General features: G+C 50.8%; 1 protein-coding gene across 2 annotated transcripts in view; it reads left to right on the top strand.

Annotated features, from left to right (window-relative positions):
- The first annotated feature begins 1,669 nt into the window (after positions 1-1,669).
- The window catches only part of GALNT14 (polypeptide N-acetylgalactosaminyltransferase 14), a 108,587-nt gene continuing 91,696 nt past the window's right edge, over positions 1,670-18,560 (top strand). For both annotated transcript variants that reach the window (XR_012632936.1, XM_074897335.1), the window contains exon 1: positions 1,670-1,870. Coding sequence is in view for 1 of the 2 variants with exons in the window: in XM_074897335.1 (XP_074753436.1) it covers positions 1,742-1,870 (129 nt within the window). In the remaining variant the exon portion in view is untranslated. The remainder of the gene's footprint in view (positions 1,871-18,560) is intronic.

Here is an 18,560-nt window from a genome sequence, read left to right on the forward strand (position 1 = left end):
TAGGTTGGGCAGTGATGTCTCATGGAGGTAGAGCAAGAGCACGGCGGTCCAGCTACTCCGAGCATGGGGCTGAAGAAGGTTAATTGGCATGACAGATGATGCACACCATGGAAAGAAGTGGCATTTTCAGGCTGGTGTGGGCTTCCCATGTGACATCAGGCTGGTGGCTCACCAGGGCACAAGGGCTTTCCACTTTCTTCCCACCTGCTCAGTTTTCCTCCTGCTTGACTGTGCTGCTGCTGTTGTTGTTATAAAACAAAGTTCAACCTAAGCCTGCCTGCTGGACCTGGATTTCATCATTCTGGTAAAGGCATTTCAAAGTCAGATGGCCTTAAAACAAAGAAAGAGAAATGTTCCTTTTTGTGGATGCCAATGAAATTTTTATCAGGGCATCTTTCTGTGAACAGTGGGCCTGAGAAGCAGGGATTATGTTAGGGGAGAAGGGTTTACTAAGCCCTGAAAATAAATCAGGAGGACAGAGGATGAAGATCACAAATGATAAATTAGCAAGTGACAGAGAACAACTGCTGGAAAAAATAAAAACAGGAGGAGTGTGTGGGAAATGCATAGGGGAGGTTGTTTACAACATGTGCATTGGACTTTCCAGCATTTGACATCTTCTCTCCAAATCATTCCATATGTTACTTTATGCATGGATTCCTGTTTTTATGGGCTTTGTTCTATGGTTTTTGCACTAACATGAATGACTCGCATCTGTTCCAATACTTAATTTATTCTCTAATGTCTTCTGCAAGGGATTGCTCAGCTCGTTGCAATACTTGTCAGCGGCAGGATCGGAAGAGCAGCGAGTCAGGCAGGTGAGCAGGGACAGCCGGGTGAGGCAGCTCTTGCCTGGAGTCCTACTCTGTTGGTTTTGTTTAGCCATGCCTGTAATTCCCCCTTTGGCTGCCCTGTGTGGGCAGGTTTGCTGTGCCGGGGCTGTGTGTGGAGCCGACAAAGCACACCCCACGGGACAGGGATGACGGCTGGGGGCCATCCCCGCTGGACCACGGCCCGGCACCGAGCTGCTGCCGGCACACCAGCAGCTGATGATTATGATTTTATTTTTTAAGTGCTCTTGACAGCTCCGGAGACTCACATCTTCTCTTCCAAATCTAGTAATTAAATTCCACCTACCTGAATTCCCTCTGCTGTTTCAATTGGATAAATTAATCTCCCCGTCATGTCTGAGCCTCCCCTGTGTGACTGTTGAGCGCTGGCCTCCCCTTGTCCCGGGGCCGGACGACCACCGGGACCGTCCCGGGACAACTCGGCAGCGGCGCGGCCCGGCCCCGCGCTGGGAAGTGGCCCGGACCCACGGACGGGCGTGGGAGAGGGGAGAGAGATGGGCATCCTCGGTCACACCCCCCCCTTCCCCCCCAACCGCTGTGCTCGGTGTCCCCGTCCCCGGGTGGCCGCCGCTCCCCCGCCGCGCCCGGGGTGCCGGCCCGGCTGCCAGCGCCCAGCACCTTCCCCTGGCGAGCGGCTCCTGCTCCGGCTCCAGCCCCCCAGCCCCCCCCCCCTCCTCCCGGCGCCTCCTCCTCCTCCTCCTCTTCCTCCTCCTCCCCTCCCCTCCCCTGCAGAGCACGCACAGCCCGGGACTCGCATCGCCAGCTCCGAGGCGGGCGGGCGGGACTCTCCTCCCCGCCGAGCCCCGCTGCCCCGGCGGCGCACCCCGCACCCCCCCCCCCGGCCCTTCATCCCCTCCCTCTGCCCCGGACTTTTCCCGCCCCTCCCGAGGATGAGGCGGCCGACGCGGCGGCTGGCGCTGTCTCTGCTGGGGGTGCTCTGGCTCGCCGCCCTCCTCCTCTTCTTCTTCGGGGCGAGGAGGAAGTTGGAGTCGGCGGGAGCGGAGGGGCGCACGGCGGAGGTGAGGAGGGGGGCGGCGGGGCCCGAGGGGCGCACGGCGGAGGTGAGGAGGGGGGGCTGAGGGGCAGCCGGCGGGCAGGGCGCGCCGCCGCCGCCCGGGGAAGAAGTTCCTGGCGGTTTTCGGGACCCCCATCACGCTCCCCTTAAAGTTTTGCACCGGCTCTGTGCCTCTAGCGGGGGGGTCGGGCCCTTTCCAGAATCGCCGCTCCGCCCCGGTGAATTGCCCCGGTGGCGGTGCCCCCTCCTCCGCGCGGCCTCGGGCAGCGCCGTCCCCAGCCGCACCCCCCCATCCCGCCCCGGTTCACGAGGGGCTGGAGCCGTCGGAGCTCCCCGATCCGCCGGGGGTGTCGGGGGCGCCGGCGGTGCCGGGCTCTGCCCCGCCGCCAACTCCGAGCATCCCTCGCCTTGGGCCTTGGCTCCCCGGGGAGCGGGGGGACCGGCGCGCCCCAAGAAGGCGAAGCGCGTGTTTTGTGTCACGCGTGGGGGGCAGGCGATTCTTCCCCCCCCCCCCGTGCGAGTGTTTCTGAACTGTCTCCGAAACAAGAAGGGCTCGATCCTGTCCCCTGGCCGACGCGAGAGGGGAACAGGCGAAAGCGTTGGGGTGGCCCGTGGCTGGCAGAGCCGCGGGTCCATCAGCCGCGCTCGGTCCCGGGGCTTTTATTTACTGCCCTCGTTTGAAGGCAGGGCGCGGGCAGGAGCGGCGCCCTGGGAGTCTCAGCCTGGGAGGGAGAAGGGAGCGTTAGCAGCCCCGTGTCTCTGTGTCCTGTTTGCCTCCCCGGAACGCACCGGCGTGACAGCACGAGATGCGAAGAGCATCTCACTCGACCCAGGGAGTGAAAGAGCGGAGTTTCGCTGCCCCAACGCTGCGAAAAGCAGGGGAGCTGCGAGCAGCTTCGTTGGAACAAGGTCCCGTGTCCTCTCTTAACGGCTGAGAGCAGCCTGAGCTTAGCTGAGGGTTAACTTTCCGAAGGACACGGATTAGATACCGCCCGTAGTTATACACTTGTAAGTCTTGAATAAATTATTCGAGGTTAGAGCCCAGATTCTGAAAGCCTGCTGAGACTAAGGGGTATCACGGCAGAGGAAGCGTGCGAGCCCTCAGCTCCTTTTTTGCACCAGTGACACTCAGCTGAGCGTTTGGCCCGTGTGACATACGGCGACTATATGTCTTGGCTGGGTCTTTGGAGAAGCCTCATATATGTGTCACCTCTGCCACTGAATTAACAACCCGATTGGAAAAAAAAAAAAGTCAGAACTTGTAAAGCTTTGATTTTTTCATCCTGAGGAATTATTGGTTTTCCATGTTTTTAAAATAAAAATGATTGAGGAGGTTTTTTCAGGCTTTCAGAAATCCTTCAGTCCTAACAGAGGGGAATAAATCTATGCAATTTCAGGCTCCAAAATAAATAATTATATATACATTTATTTAAGTGGGGGAAGGCAATGAGATGCTGAAAGAGTTAGGAGACTCTTTCTTAACCATAACTGTGCTTTGGCATCAATAGGTTTCTATTAGAACTGCATTTTTAAAAATTGCAAAGTAACACCTCCCCTGTTTGACCTGAGCTCTTGTATTCTCCTTGAAATGAACCTTGCTTCTCACTTAGTACCAGCTGCAGCTGAATTGCTGCCATTTTGCAGGAAATTTTGACTCTTCACTCCTGTTCAAGACTCCCCCCATTCCGAGGTGCGGGTTACTAATGCTGTTAGGGGCCGGGCTGGGCTCCCACAGCTGACGAAGAGAACTTCTCTTGTCACATGGGATCAGGCCTCGAGTTTCAAAGCTGCAACTGCCAAGTTGCCATAACTCCAGCAATTTGACTGCTAAAATTGCCTCTCCTTCATTTCCTCTGAATTTTCCATCAAAACAGTTGCATCCCCTTGAGATCCATAGAGTGCAGATTCTATTTTTTTAATACATGACATTTTTTGGCTTTGGAAACTGTTTTTGAGCAGTTAACCCCTCTGAACAGCTGCAGAGCTGACTTGGGTACCAGAGTCAGGGATGCTCCAGTTCAGAGAGGAACCTGGTGGTGTGTCCTGGTCTTGTGGCCAGGGGGACCAGCTGCCAGTGATGAAAACTTCAACAGTTAGAGCTGTCTTGCCAAATTCCTGGAGAAACAAGGGAGGTGATACACTGGTAACGGCAGTGCACATTTTGTAACATGGCTAGGCTGGAGAAATGGAGCAAATCCACATCAACCTTCCTGGTAGTGTTTTCCAATGTGTTGGTTTTTTTTTTTTTTATCCCCCCATCCCTTCTGCCTTCTCTCTCAGTAGAGCTTTATTTCTGTGGCCATATGCACACCATATATCATGCCTCATGTGGATTTAACCTTTAGACCCTTCTAGTTAGGCTCCAGCTGGTAATGGCTCCTCCTGCCTGCGCCTATCTCTCGGCAGAGCTTGTGGCACACATCTAATGCCGGAGGGCCGTGGTGCCCGGGCTTGCCAGCCGGCTGCGGCATGTTGGTGGCTTGCCAAGGGCCAGCCACCAAAGCTGCTGCTCGTGGAGCTGCTGCCCTTGGCTGTGTGGAGGGCTTGCCCGTCCTTCGCTATTATTTTGGTCTGTACCTCCCCCTCCCCCTTTACCCCAAATCCTGTGCCAGAGCCAGCACTCAGCTTCCCAAAGGAAGGCTCGTGATGTTTTTCCTGTATCCAGAGAACCTTATGTTGGTGTCGGCACAGTCTCCAAGGAGCAGGTACTTGGCATGAAGGGTCCACCACAGGCTTTGGGTCCTGCCTACCCCTGAAGCACACTTCTGGCTTGGCTTCTTGCAGCCCCAGTGGAGGCGGGTGTTCAGGGCAGGTCCAATGGTGGTAGCTGAGCTTTCCTGAGCTGCTGGTGCCCAAAGAGGTAGGCGCAGCTGTCTGTTGTAATTAAGTTGGCTTCATCTCCCCCTTCCCTTTTTTTTTTTTGGTCTGTTTTCCCATCTAATCCCATCTTCGTGGATCTCTCAGCAGTGCCCAGTGGCAGACAGGCTCAGAGGGCCCCCCTTCTTGCCCGCTCTTGCTCTTCTCAATCCCCATCACCTCCTTTCCCTTCTTCTCTCTGCTGATTGCAGCCCCTGGCAATACGTGCTGGGGCAGCTGGAGCAGGCTGGGGCTGGATTTTAGGGTGTGGGACTCCTTCCTGGCTGTGGGGTGTAGTAACCTTGCAGGGCTGGTAGGGTGTGGAAGAAAATAACTCACTCCATTTAGGACTGTGAAGATGCACCTGGGACAACTTCCCTCGTCCCTGTGGTGCTGTTATTACTGCTGCCGCCTGGTGTTTATTTTTTTTTTTTTTTCTTTTCCAAAGGGCAGACTGAGCCCAATTAATGCTATAAGCAAAACTTGCCCTTGCCTTTTCCCTGACCTGGCTGAGAAGAGGAGCTGTAGCGGCATGCCTGCCTCTGCCGGAGTGCATTGCCCACATGGCCCAGCCGGGTGCCTGGTTAGCAGCCATGGGCTCAGCCTGCAGGAGAGCCAGGTCTGATGGATGAGGGTGTAAGGACATGGCGCTGTTCAGGGTTATGGCTCAGCTGGGACTCGTCAGTGCCTCCTGCCTCCCTGCATTTTGGTAGAGGGTTTTGAAATACTTTGCAACCATTAATTAGTTCCAGCCTGTCTCCCTGTCCTGGCAGTTTTCCGGCTGGATAAACTGGGACCCAGAGAGGTTAATTGAACTTTGTATCCTTCTGGCTCTTGTTGACTCCAGAGGAATTGGAGTCACTCAACCCTCTTGGAAAATCAGGCTGCTGGTGACCTACCTGAAGTCACACAGGGAGGCGATGCTGAGGCGCGGCATGTGCTCTGGTAATTCGGGCTCATGGCCCTGTGCTGCTGCCCAGCATCTCCCCTGCCTCCCTCTGATCCGGCCCTTTGCTTTGGGAAGGGGAACATACAAATTAATAACTTAATTACATTAAGTAATAATGAGGGGAACTGATATGGAGGATTAATTACAAGCAAATTCTCAAATTGATTCATGAGGAGTATGTGTAGCTGTCTCTGTAGCGGTATTTTGCTAGTGTGCCAGGGTCCCTTGGCTTATACCAGTGCCCTGTGCCAGTCTGCAGCCATGCGGTCCTGGGGGATGCCGAGGAGAGAGCAGGAGAGGACTAGGTGACAACCCCTTGGTCATCTCATCTCCTCCACCTAGTGAATCCATAAGACACTGAAGTGGGGAGCTGGCTGTATAGCAGCCCTGCTGCAGTGAGAGGCTGGCAGAGGGGTCTGGGCTCTGGTGCTCAGGACCAGCAGTATGTGCAGAAGGGACAGGAAGGTGTTTTTTGTTGGGTTTGAAGGTTTTATTTCTCTTAATTCCCTCTTGCATGCTGGCTTGCTCCCTCTGATGAACAGCTGGAGCACTGCTGACAGCTTCTGGAGGAAGAGTGGGACCATCGTGAGCTGGATTGCAGGAGAAAAGCTACCGGGGAAAAGTTCCTTTTATTAAGTGCCCTGATATACTTGACTTGTACTGGTGTTTGCAATGCAACAGCTCCTTTCTCCATGTGTTCAAATGCAGCTGGGGGATGGCTCCTGGGAGCTGATGAGAGGCTCAGCACCCCCGCTGCCTGCTCAAAGTGCCCCAGGGTGCTCAGCACTCTGCAGGATAGGACCTCGATACAAAGGGACGCTTGCCAACTTTGCTCTTGTGTGCCTCACACCAGCCTGCGCTTCCTTCTGCATCATCGCCATCTAGAAAGCCTCAGCACCTGGAGCTCAGCTGACAGTCTCCAGATATTAAATTCCTGTCAGTTTTATAGCAGCAGAGCCACTTAACAGATTAAAATAACTGTGTATCCTGCAAAAATTCAGATCTTAACAATTAAGGGATTGAAGTGGCAAAGCTGTCGGGAACAAAAAGGCAGAGTGTTTAATACCAGGGAAGCTCGTGTTGGCTGGGGGCATGGGTAGGTCCAGGATGGGAGAGAAGAGGAAACTTCTGTCATGCTTTGCTGGTGAAATCCCACCCTGAAATCTCTAGGAGCAAACCCAGGCTTTCTAGGATGTCCAAAGCTTTGCCAGTGCAGGGGGTGGGGTAGAATCAAGTTGCTCTCTCCTGCTGGTGTATTTAGTGATGGATGTGGAAATGCAAAACAGACAACCATGCCCAAGCCATCCTTGTCCAAGAGCAGGCAGGACAAGTCTGGTGCATCATCAGGAGCTGTTTCTCAAGCACTTGCCTTCCTTCTGGTGGGCTTGGGAAGGAGGTTTTCCCATCACAGCTGCCTGCTTGTACAAATGCCTGCGTCCTTGTGGAGCAGGAGCGAGGTGAGAAGTCCTGCCAAAGTCAGCACCTGGTCATCTCTGCTACTAAACCAGCTGCAGACAGACGGTGAGCAGTCTGCCTTCTATGTCTCGTTTACTTAATCTATCCACTGCGCATCAACGCATTCTTTGAGATACCTGTGAAACGATAAGCAATCAATGAAAACCTTGTTAATTTTTCACTGGTAATTGCAGTGAATGAGTTTTACCCCCATTACATTCTGGTAGAGCTCTGTGTTGCAGCTGTGACTGATGGGAGCATAAATATTGATTGAACAAGACCTGTTTGCTTTGCAAAACGGTGAGCATCGGGATGTCCAGGCACCTTTCCTAGCTTGGTGTTTTTAAAAAAAAAAACATGAAGGAAGGAGGAAGAGGCTGCAAGGATTTCACTTCTTTGCTGGTGAGACACTAAATAAATTTCTATGCTGTGTCTTGTTGATGAGCGGTGTTGAGCACCAGGAGAAAAATACTTTTATTCTATTGTGGAATGATAGAAAGAGCTGGAAAAGTGCTGCAGCTGTGCTCCAAAGGGGTGCTGGAGGTGGTGATGCTCCCGGGGTAAGTTGGGTTCAGGAGCGTCATCGTCTCTCTTTCAGTCTGCTGCTTCTGGCCGGGTCCCTGCGGAGCACCCTGCATGCTGCCAACAGGATCGCACCAGGCTGCAGCATCCCTCGCCCGCTGGCGTGGTGTGGCAGTGTCCCCTCAGTAGGTGACAGGGAAGGACCCTCACCCTGGCCCCTGGAGCTGGGTTTTTAGGAGGGCTCAGCGCTGGCTTATGGCCCTGAGCCCTTGGTGACCCTTAGGGGTGGGTTTGACAAAAGAAAGTGCTGCTTTTGAGCAGGGACATCTCAGAAATCGGCTCTGTGTCTGGATGCCATGGCATCATAGACACACCACATATGTTGTGAAGTGTCTTCATGCTTGAGAAAGATGCTGACTATCAGGGAAGATGTTTTCTTCCTATTTATCCTTTTGCCACCTCAGATATGTACAGAGATGGATTATTTACTCAAAAACCCGGTCTGTTTTCTCCTCCTTGCTCGCTCTTTCCATGATAAGAGAACATCATCCTGATTTATTTTGATGTGCTTATGGCCCAGGGACTGTCTTGGCTGGGTTTGCTTCCTCTTGCTCTGCCGAGATGTCTCTTGACGCTGGCTCTGCAGTGTGATCCATGCCTCCCTGTGGGCAGGGGGACTCGGCACACGTGATGGCTGCAGGGTCAGGGCTACAAATAGCTGTGCCTGGGGAAGGCAGGTCTGTGGTCCCTGTGGTACCGGGACTTGAGTTTTTCTTTCCCTCCAGAAGCTGAGAGGTTGGTTTTAGGCGTGAAGACCGGGGCAGAGGGCACAGGGCATGCTGTGCTGAACCGCTGTGGTTTAGCCCATGCAAGCTGGGCAAGCACTGGAAGGGCAGAACTGGGAGCAGCAGCCTTGCAAATGGCACCATCTTATAAGCCCGTATAAGTGCAGGTGCAGTGTTCTTGTCCCAGGCTGGCTAATCCCCAGGTAGATGAATATGGGGTTTGAGCAGAGGTGTTGTGAGTATTTTTCCTGGATCTGTGGACGTGCGTGTCCAGTGTGCACAGCCCACGGGATGCCAGATTGGTACTTCTGGGTGCTCTGGTCTCTTTGCCAGTGGAAAAAACAAGCTTGGGAAAAGCTGTAGAAATGCAAAAGCAACCTACTGCAGCTGGGAGAAATACAGTTACAACCATTTCCCTTCCGTGAGGGTAGCCCAGCATTTGGTGCAATAAAACCAATTATGGGGAATGTATCTGCAGAGAAAGCAAAAGTAGGATCTGTTTAAGAAAGATGTTTGCATGAAGGGGTAATTACGTGTAGCCTAACGACAAAGGGTGTAGCGGATTGACTATTAATTGGAGTAGGACGAGCAGGAGATTGTTGGCGTTAGCTGTGTGTTTCTTGCTGGCTTCCTCCTGTTTAAAGAAGGAAGGGGTGAGGAGGAGCAGATGATTGGGGGGGGGGGGGGGGGGGGCTTTGCTCTTAATCCACTTTCCCATGCAATGAAAAAGCCATTTTCCCCCCCCTTTCTCTCACAGTGAAATGTTCAGATTTTGCCAGCAACACTTAGCACAGTTGCTTACTAAGCTGCAATTAAATTGATTTCCCACCCTCTTTCCCCTTTTTGGTTCCAAAATCTCAGCAGGAGTCAGCATTACGGGAAGTGTGAGCCAAGGAGGAGATCTTGGGGCCCTGGCTTCTGCTTGTCTAAATTAGTATTGCTCCACTCTTCCTATGTATTTCCATAGGAGCCTGGGAAGGTGGGCTGCCTACATAAAGATTTTCCCATATAGTTGCTGCTGTGGTGGGGAGGGCAGCCCTCAGTTGAGCTGGATCAGTCTATAGAGTAGTCTGTAGAGAAGCCGCCTGCTGTGAGATGGGTGTTTGGTGTTCAGGGGGGGCTGGGGCTCTGGGTGCCTGTGGCATGGCAGTGCTGGGAGGAGGAGGATTTCTCATCGTTAATGCCTGCCTTCGGAAAATGATCAGTGGTGACAGGTTCAGCAGGAGTTCACTGCTTTGTTTATGGAGGTGGCATTAGTAGTACTAATAGTTTGCCTTCAATCCTGCTGTTTGGAAGCTCCTTATGAGCCTTAATTAATATTTAGTGCATCCCTAAGGGAGCAAGAGAGGTGTGGTGGTCCTCAGCATGTCACAGAGAAACATTTCAGGAAGGGACAGTGTGCTGGTTTCAGTTCTCCATGGGGGGGGACATGCTGTGTTGGGGACTGTCCCCAGTCAGAAGGGATGCAGAGTCATTGGTGGTGGCACCTGTGGGGCTAGGGGGGCCTTGGTCTCCTGCCAAACCCTGCCTTGCTGCACGTAGGGAGAAGGTAGTGATGATTTACCGCAAAGCAGCTCGAGCTCCGTCTTTGTGATATTATTTGGAGGAGAAGGTGAGCTAATGATTGCATCTTGTCTCAGAAAGGAACACGGTAAGTGCGGTGCCAGAAGAGAATTGATTCAGAAGCAAAACAGGTTCATTTTCAGATCAGGCTGAAAGACAAGGAAAAGATAGATTCTTCTTCTTCTTTTTTTTTTTTTTAATTTTATTTTTTCCCCTCAGTCTCAAGTGTGACTGAGGGTTTTGGCCTTCCCCTCCTTGGTTTTCTACTGGAAATGCCAGCAGTAAACCTGACTGGAAAGTGATACGAGGAGAGCAGGGTTCGTGCGGTGCAAAACCAAACAAGCTCTGAAATCACCTTCTATTCTCTAAACAGGATTTGCAGGGCCAAGGAAATTGAGATGGATTTTTTTTTTTTTTTTTGAAGCCACTCACGGAATAAGTCCAAAGGATGTAATTTGGCCCAAGCAAGGAGAGCAAGGCTGCTTTGTCTTGGCTTTCTAAATAGCTTTGCCTGCATTTAGACACACACCATTTCCTCCTCAAGGACCACTGTCGGCATCCGCCAGTTACAAACACACCTCATAACACATTATGGAGGCACACGGCTTGCAAATAAGACATGAATATGTTCAGTAGCGTGGGCCTCGGTTGCAGCCACCCCCAGGCTGGGGGGAGTTCATGCACATCTTTTCTTTTTTGTGGATTGAATTTTTAGTTGCTTGTCATTACATGAAGCAGAGAAAAGATGGAAGGGAGGAGTTACAGGTGTGAGCAGTCTCATTTTCAATGGCTTGGGTCAGTTCTTTTTATTAAACTCTTTTTTTTTTTTAAAGAGGTTTTTTCCTCTGAGTCAGGGTAATCTGCTCCACCCAATGGGTTGATTCAGGATCCTTCAGGATGGAGTTATATCATCTAATATTCTTTGAGATCTCCCAAGGGGGATGTTTGGGATGCAGCCCTTTTGTGTTTTGACCTCTCCGAGCTGAAATATGAAACTCAGGGTCTGTTTGGGAAAGGCAGGTGGTTTTTCCAGCAGTTGTGCGCAGTGGGAAGATGCATGAGGACTGCTGGAGCAAGTGTTTGGGAGCCGAGCTGGGAGGGAGGCTGTTGTGTTGCACAGTCCTGCCTTTTGGCAAGAGCAGAGCTGGACAGGGAGGGAGCAGGAAGAGTTGTGGTGTTTATAATGCCCGTTGCATTTTCTCAGCATGATAATATGGTGTAATTTGGAGAGAGAGAGACTCAAACATGCATTAACCAGCCATCTGCTCGGGCAACTGAGATCAAAATGGATGAATATCCGTATAACGCTCGGAGTTAAACCATGTACAGTGTGTAGACTGCATGCGGTGTGCTCCTTGCGGTATTGTGAAACGCTTTGCGAGAAGCCCTCCCATCCTGCAGGAAGATCTCTTGTTTAGGTCTCTTAAGAAAAGAAAGAGCCAACGCCGTGCAGCCCTTGGGGATGGGTGTTCTGCCCAGCAGTGCCCCAGCAGTCCTGTCTGCTGGAGGAGGTGCGGGAGGAGCCAATTTTGTGGTGGAGGAGATGACAAGTGTTGCCTGGGGCTGGCCAGCACCAGCTCTCTCAGCCCCACTGCCATGGCATGGAGCAGGGGAGGGGTGGATGGACGGACGGACAGTTTGCTGCAGCAGAGAGATGGCACGTGTCTTGGCAAGCTGTTAGCAGTGATTCTGCTGTGGGGTTGATATTTGGGAAGCAAGAAGGAAAATCAATTTGCCTTTTTTTCTTAAGTTCTGACATTTTTTACCATATAATTAACTACCCACAAAAATATTGTTCTGGGTGTTTGAGGACCAGGACTGAGATTTTTAAAGTGGAATGTGCTGCCGTATCCATCACCACTTTAATTAGCCCCTTGAAATGGGTGTAGTTTGAATCTTCCCCAATGCGATGATGTACAAGAGTACACACCCAGGATGCTGTATGGCCTTGCTCCCTTTTCAAGCAACTATTTTGTTTTATTCCTTACTGCTCCCTGCTGAACCCAAGCCCATAGATGAAGGACAACATTATGCACTTCCATGCAGACTTTTCTGTCATGCTCAATGCTCTGGCAGCCAAGGGCTTCACAGGCAGTAATAATTGTATTTGCACAGATCCTGGATAAATAAGGATGTACGTCCCTCTTGCAGAGGTGATATGTGAAGGATGTGGTCAGCACTAGAAACGGTGAGAAGATCGAGCTTACAAACTGCCTGAAATCTGCTGAGACTTCAGCTGCTGCGGTCAGGTATTTGTGCAAAATTAGGCTTTGCAAAAACCTCTCACTTTGCCTGGTTTAGTGTCGTTTGCAGGGGGAGAGTGAAATATCTAAACCCATTAGAGAGGCTGTCATCTGCCCAATTTGAAGTCCCAGCCCTAGAGCTTGGAGAAGGAAGGACGTCTCAAAACAGAGGTCACCAGGACATCTTCAAGTGAAATACCTAAAATTTGAAGTTAGACTTGCAAGTGACAAAGAAGAGAATCGGATGATGAGAAAAGTGTTGTTGGCTGGTGTTACGGCTTGCATTACTGCACACAAATACGGATGTGTCTCCTCAACAGGAAGCTCCCAGATGCACCCATGCACTCAAGAAACATGATATTTCCCAAATCAGACATAAAATATAAACACAGTCTAACTTGTGAGGTGAGAGCAAGCTGCAGCAGGCATCCGAATGCTGGGGAAAGTCGTCCAGGTGTTTTTCTTCACCTGAGGCACCATGAGGCTTGGGGAGGTGAGGACACCTTGCCTTCTGGAGGCAATGTCAGCGAAGGAAAGTCAGCTCCAATTTGGCCTTTGCAAGCAGAAGCACCGCTAGTGTGTGTGAGGCAGGAGGAAATTGTGTCGGCATCAAGGGCACCAGCTGCTGGGAGGTGAAGTGTGGTCAGCCTTCCCCAACAGGCGTGACTAGTGTTCTGCAAAACAGGATTTCTTTGCTCTCAGTGCGTTATGCGTCCTTTGGAGGTCAGGTCTCACTGCTGGCATCGCGGCCAAATCCTGACACTGGATGCATCCCAGAAGTGAAGAACATCCCTGCTATTTGACCAAACTCTTGTACATCGGCTATTTAACCAGAACATTGTACTTAGACTGCAGTTGTAGAACTGGAGCAGAAGCTGTTATAAAGGCACTCGCTGCAGGTGGAGCAACACGTGCAGGTCCAGCACAGGGGTTTGCCCATGCAATAGCTGGAAATGAGCTCATTAAATAAAGTGTAATTTGCACCTTTGAATCTCAGTGATGCCTGTGTGCAGACACCTGTATTTGGGATAAAAGCTTATTCCACTTCAATTAATTTTATATCAATATAAGCTGAATAATTAAAGGTGTGAATAAAAGGCCAGGTGGTTGTTTCCCTTCGCTCTGGGGCACTGGCTGTGCTGAGATAACCAGAGAGGTGGGAGCACCCAGCAATGTGAGCAATGTGAGTGTTAGTCCAGCCAAAACCTGCCTGCACCATCTCACAGCCAAACAATTCTGTGCTTCTATATGTAAATGTCAACTGGAATCAACTAATTTTTGATGCAGATCTCCTGGTATTAACACTGGTTTGGGCATTAGCACCAGCTGTGCATATGGCCTTGGGCAAGCCAGCATTTTGCTTTCTGAACGCAAGCTTGGGGCTCAAGATGTTCTCCCCATCTTCAGGCAGAACTAGCAGCCATTACTGTATCAGAAAGATAAAGCAGATGAACTCCTACTTTTCTCCCTAATTTGCAGAAATTGTGTTTCAAGTCCATAGGGCAGGAGTGGCTGTATTTTGCAGACATGTCATTACAGTATGTTGCAATAGATAACTGTTTCTGCGTTGAAATCACAGGAAATTTTTTTTTTATGATATTAAGCCAATGAAAAAGTAAATGCTTTTAGAGTGTAAAAGCTGGGGATCTTTTTCTATTGAGAATGGACTAACACTTGACCTGAAAAGTGTGATACATCTGTTTCCGAGGTGCAGCTAAATTCATGCCATGCTCAGGATTGCTTTTCCTCTCTCAATAATCCTTTCCTAGTGCCTCAAACACAGGTACAGGAGATTAATTTGCTGAAGGTCTTAATGTTTGCTCCATCTTACAGGGACCCAAATTCCAGAGAGGGCCAGCTTTGACTGAAAGGGGCTTTAAAGCCACCCATTTCATCCCAACACATGCTTAAGGGCTTTTGCCGCATGAGATTCTGTTTTGAGAGAACGTACTGGGAAGCCAACGCTCGCTTTTCTGTAAGTGGGGCTGATTTCAGATGCCGAAAGGAGCATGACAAAGTTTGATAACCCAGCAGCGTGGTTTAGTGCCTTCCCTCGTGCTGCCTGGCTGTGCTCTAGCAAGGACCCACAGTGTGATTACAAGGGCTGTTAAATGCCTTAATATTCATGCTGTTAGAGAGAACGTTCCTCCTGCAGGCGCTGCTGTCTGTGCTGTTGCAGTAGCATCGCACCGATGATTAAATCACGGGTGCCACACTGAATCGTGTGTGAAGCCCCTCCAGCCAGGAGATTCAAAGGCAGAGTTAAATCCCTCCCGTTTGCCCACCTCTTTTTTTTCTCCATCTCTTAAGTAACGACATTCTTTTTAAGCAAACAAAACACAGAGGGAATGATTCAGAGCCATGAAATAAGATGGGAAACGAGCCCCATGTGGAGAAATTAAGAGAGCAGGGTACGGGTTCTGTGAGGGAAAGGAGTCCTGGGGTTAGGGCTCTGGGGACATGCGTGATGCAGCACTGCTGTACACGCTGCTTCTCCTCATACTTTGTTCAAATGTGGATGGGAAAAGCAGTGTGCTGGGTAAGATAGGTATATTTATGTGTATATATATATATATATACTGATATATACTTGATAGTGCAGCAAATGGGAGAGTGGCGGGGAGTGTTGTGGCAGAGGTGTGGGAAGGCTTTTGGAGCTGAAGCGAGCAGCTGCTCATTGTGCAAGGGCCCCCATCTACCCCAGCCTTTCTGGATGCTGGGAGGAAGCTGCACCCTGTTGGTTTTTCCTCTTCGGGTTGGTCGGAGTTGGATTTGGGGAGCGTCCATTACCTGCCATGCTGGTGTCATCATCTCAGCTCCTGGGTTTCCTTGGCTGGTGCTGGGACACAGCTGTTTTCCCGCCAAAGCCTCGTTCCTTGCATGCAGCCCCAGATGCTCTAGCGGGGACTTCAGCCTGCCAGGTGTTTTAGGGAAAAGAGTCAAAAGCAGTTCCTTGGTACCCTCCTTCACTTGTTTGGCTGGTCCCCATCCCACTCAGTTCCCTGTGTCCTCTCTCCCCTGCCTGCTTCCCCACTCAACTGTACGTATTGTAAGTGGGTGGCTGGTCTTGGAGGTATCCCAGGGCTTCCCATTCGGCTCCAAAATATGCGGTGTCTGGCCATAAAGACTTGGATTTAGCTTGTGGGGCCAGGGGCTGTGGGTGTCTTGGAGAGGGGTGCTGAGCCGAACATCCCTGTCTGTGGGGAAACACTGGGGGCTTTTGCGAGGCTGGTTCCTGGAGGCACCACAGTGACCTCAGCAGCCCTTCTTCTCTGCACTGATAGTGCCAGGGAGAAGGCTGGCACCTCCACAAATGACTCGTTTCCATGGGTTGCTTCATGGGGTCTCAGTGATAACAGTCCTGACTGGGTGGCCATTAACAAACCTGTCGGTTAATCACTCCCCCGTCGGTTTCAGTTAGAGAGCAGCATGGCAGGGAGGCCTGGCTGGGTGCCGGCAGGAGCCTTTACTCAGGGTTCAACGAGCCTCCATTGATTTTTGAGCTTGTCATGCTGTTCATTAGGAGAGGGAGAGCGAACTAGGTGCTTAGCAGAAATGCTCCAAGTCGATCTTGGTGGAGCAGGTTTCTCCACTGCCTGGTTAGGGAGGAAAAAACAAATTTTTGTGCCCAAATCTCCTCTACTTCTAAAGCACTCAGCTTCAAACCTCCTCTCTTCCAGGGGTACCTGGCAGGGCATCTGTCCATCTGTCCTGGCATTGCCCCATCCTCACAGGTTTGCCGCAGTGAGAGAGAGTGAAGAAAATTGCACTGTTGGTGCTCTTGGTTTATGGGGTGATTTTCTGCCCTGTCCCTCCCTGTTGTCCTGCCAGGCTCTCATGACCAGGTCCCTGTTGTATGTTGGGCTTGATGCGCCCCTTTTTCACGCAGCTCATGCTGGAGCTGTGCTGATTGAGGCAGTAAATCAGCTTGCTGGTGCTGTGGAGATAAATGATGGCTGTAATGTGAACTGAGGGGGAGCAGATAAAAAAAAAAAGAAAGGAAAAATTGGTAAGAAAATAGCCTGCACAACAATGGATGGGCTATGAAATGAAATGTCTATCTTGACCAGGGCCCCTTGGCATGGCACTGTGGTCCAAGTGATGACTCAAGGTGCTGCAGTGGGACCTGCTGGGGAAGGAAAAGGGGGTTCCCATGTGTGCAGAGCTGTGCTGGCACCCCACTTTCCCCTCTTCACTTGCTGAAAGCAGCTAATGAATGGTGGAGGTAAGGGTGAAAGCTGGTATCTGCAGCATAGGCCGAGGAACAGGACTGAATAGAGGACACCAAATGGAGCTAAATCACAGGCCAATTTATAGTCTCACTGTCTACAGCTGCGGGGAAGGTTTGAGCCGAGATAGTATTGTTTGAATGTCTCTGCAGCTCTTAAGGTTGTAACCTCTCCATTTTCTGCCTGCCTTAGCTGCCTTTTTAAAAAAAAAATTTGAAGCACTTCCCTGCTGGCAAGAGGCTGGCAGCCTCCAAGGCTTAAGTGTTCTACTGATTTCTGCAGGCAGCAGCAGTTTCTGGGTCCCTGGGCTGCCCAGACTGTGTCCCTCAACCCCAGCTCACGCTTTGGGGATTGAAGAAGGTGTTTGGAGCAGAGTTGATGTCATCTCCACTGGTGGGTAATTATCCACTCGGAGCTGAATGGTGCCCGGCAGCTCCCTGTGGGCTGCAAACCAGATGTTGGGTGGCAGTGATTTAAAGCCTCTGTCATCTGGAGACAAATCGGTGATAATGATTCTCTTTTTATAGACGGGGACTTTGAGGCACAGGAAGATTTAATGGGGGAATGCTTTGTAGAATTAGCTACTTAGCTAAATTTAGCAAAATCTTAGCCAAATTAGCTAAAACTGAGTTAAATTTAGCTAAAATCATTGAGAATTGTCATTCTTGATGGGGAAAAAGCAGAAATCCAAGGGGAAAGGAAAGAGCTAGTCATGCTGATGAAGTTGTAACACTGGTCGGTAGTTCAGGAGCATGCCCCTGCCTTGAGTGTGCTGCTGAGTTTTGGGCATCTCACTGGGAGGGATCCTGGATTGGAAGAAGTTAAGGTGAATGATGGAAAGTTATCTGCAGGGAGAGACTGGGATTTCATCGGTGGAACTCACTGCTGCCAAGCTTCTGTGAGGTTGAGCACTTGATGGCTGGCAGCAGAAGGATCTGATACCTGCATGGCCATCCTCAGCAACAGTTTTATAAGTGGAAGAAAAAGAGAGGACAAAAAAAAAAGTCTTGTGACTCAGGACTGTCTCTTGCTGGCAAAAAATTGGGGAAATGCATCATTTGTAAGGGAGTTGCATGTAGCTAACCAGTGTGGGGAGGTTTGCATCTTCCTGGCTAGTGTTGGAGACAAGGTGTCTGGTCAAACAGTTTGGGAACGATTTGTTTTCTGAGGTTGAGTATGGAGAAAAAACAATGCTGTTGTAGTCTTGTGTCCTTGGAAGTGAAATGTGAGGAAGGAGAGATGAAGAAAAGCCTCTGTGGCTGAAGAAGGAGGTGAAAGAGGGTAAGATGAAATTCAATTCTGTGAGCCTGGCCGTTGGCCAGGAGGCTGTGGTGATCTTCTGCTGTGTGCCCTGGGATCTGTCATGACTGGGAGCACTTAGGAGCTATTTTTCCTACAGCAGAGCTACATCTTTCTGGAGATGTTAAGCTGCCAAAGACAAGAGGGATCATTGCAGATGTACAAAGGGCTCAGTTGTACATTTTCTCCTTTATCCCAATTTATGTTCGAGATAGTTGTAAGCCCCATGGAAAATTATTCCTGGTAGAGGATCTGGTGATGTGCTTGTGGTTTTCTGCCTTTTTCCAGAGGCAGTCCCAGTGGACTAACCAAGGGCTGTCAGTGTTACTGGCCAGCAGCAGTGAAGCTGGTCTGTGGGGGTCACCATCTCCGAAGAAGGCTGGGGGCTGATGTCCCCTGTGGATCAGGAGGGACCAGGGACACCTAGTTTTGTGGACCGTGCGTATCTGACCTGTCTCTTATCCGCCCATCTATTTTCAGCTCTTGGAGCTGGCAGTCATTGCATCTGAGCAGTACCGATGAAATCAGAGTCAGATGGACTGATGCCAGGGGAAGGCGTGTGGCAGCAGCCCTGACTGCAGCAGGGGGGCTGGGGACCACAAAGTGGAACTTAAGGCTATCTCCAGAGCCTGCGCTGCTGGGAGGTGAGAAGGGGATGCAGAGCTGGTTCGGTGAGCAATGCAGGGGTTTGCCCAGCATCCCCACCTTCCTTCTGGGGCAGGAATTATTGCAGTGCTTTCAGGAAAGTGGTCTTGGAAGAAATATCCTTGTGGAGACAGACATCTGAATAATC

This window comes from Athene noctua, chromosome 1, assembly GCF_965140245.1.
Source record: "Athene noctua chromosome 1, bAthNoc1.hap1.1, whole genome shotgun sequence".
Taxonomy (NCBI): domain Eukaryota; kingdom Metazoa; phylum Chordata; class Aves; order Strigiformes; family Strigidae; genus Athene; species Athene noctua.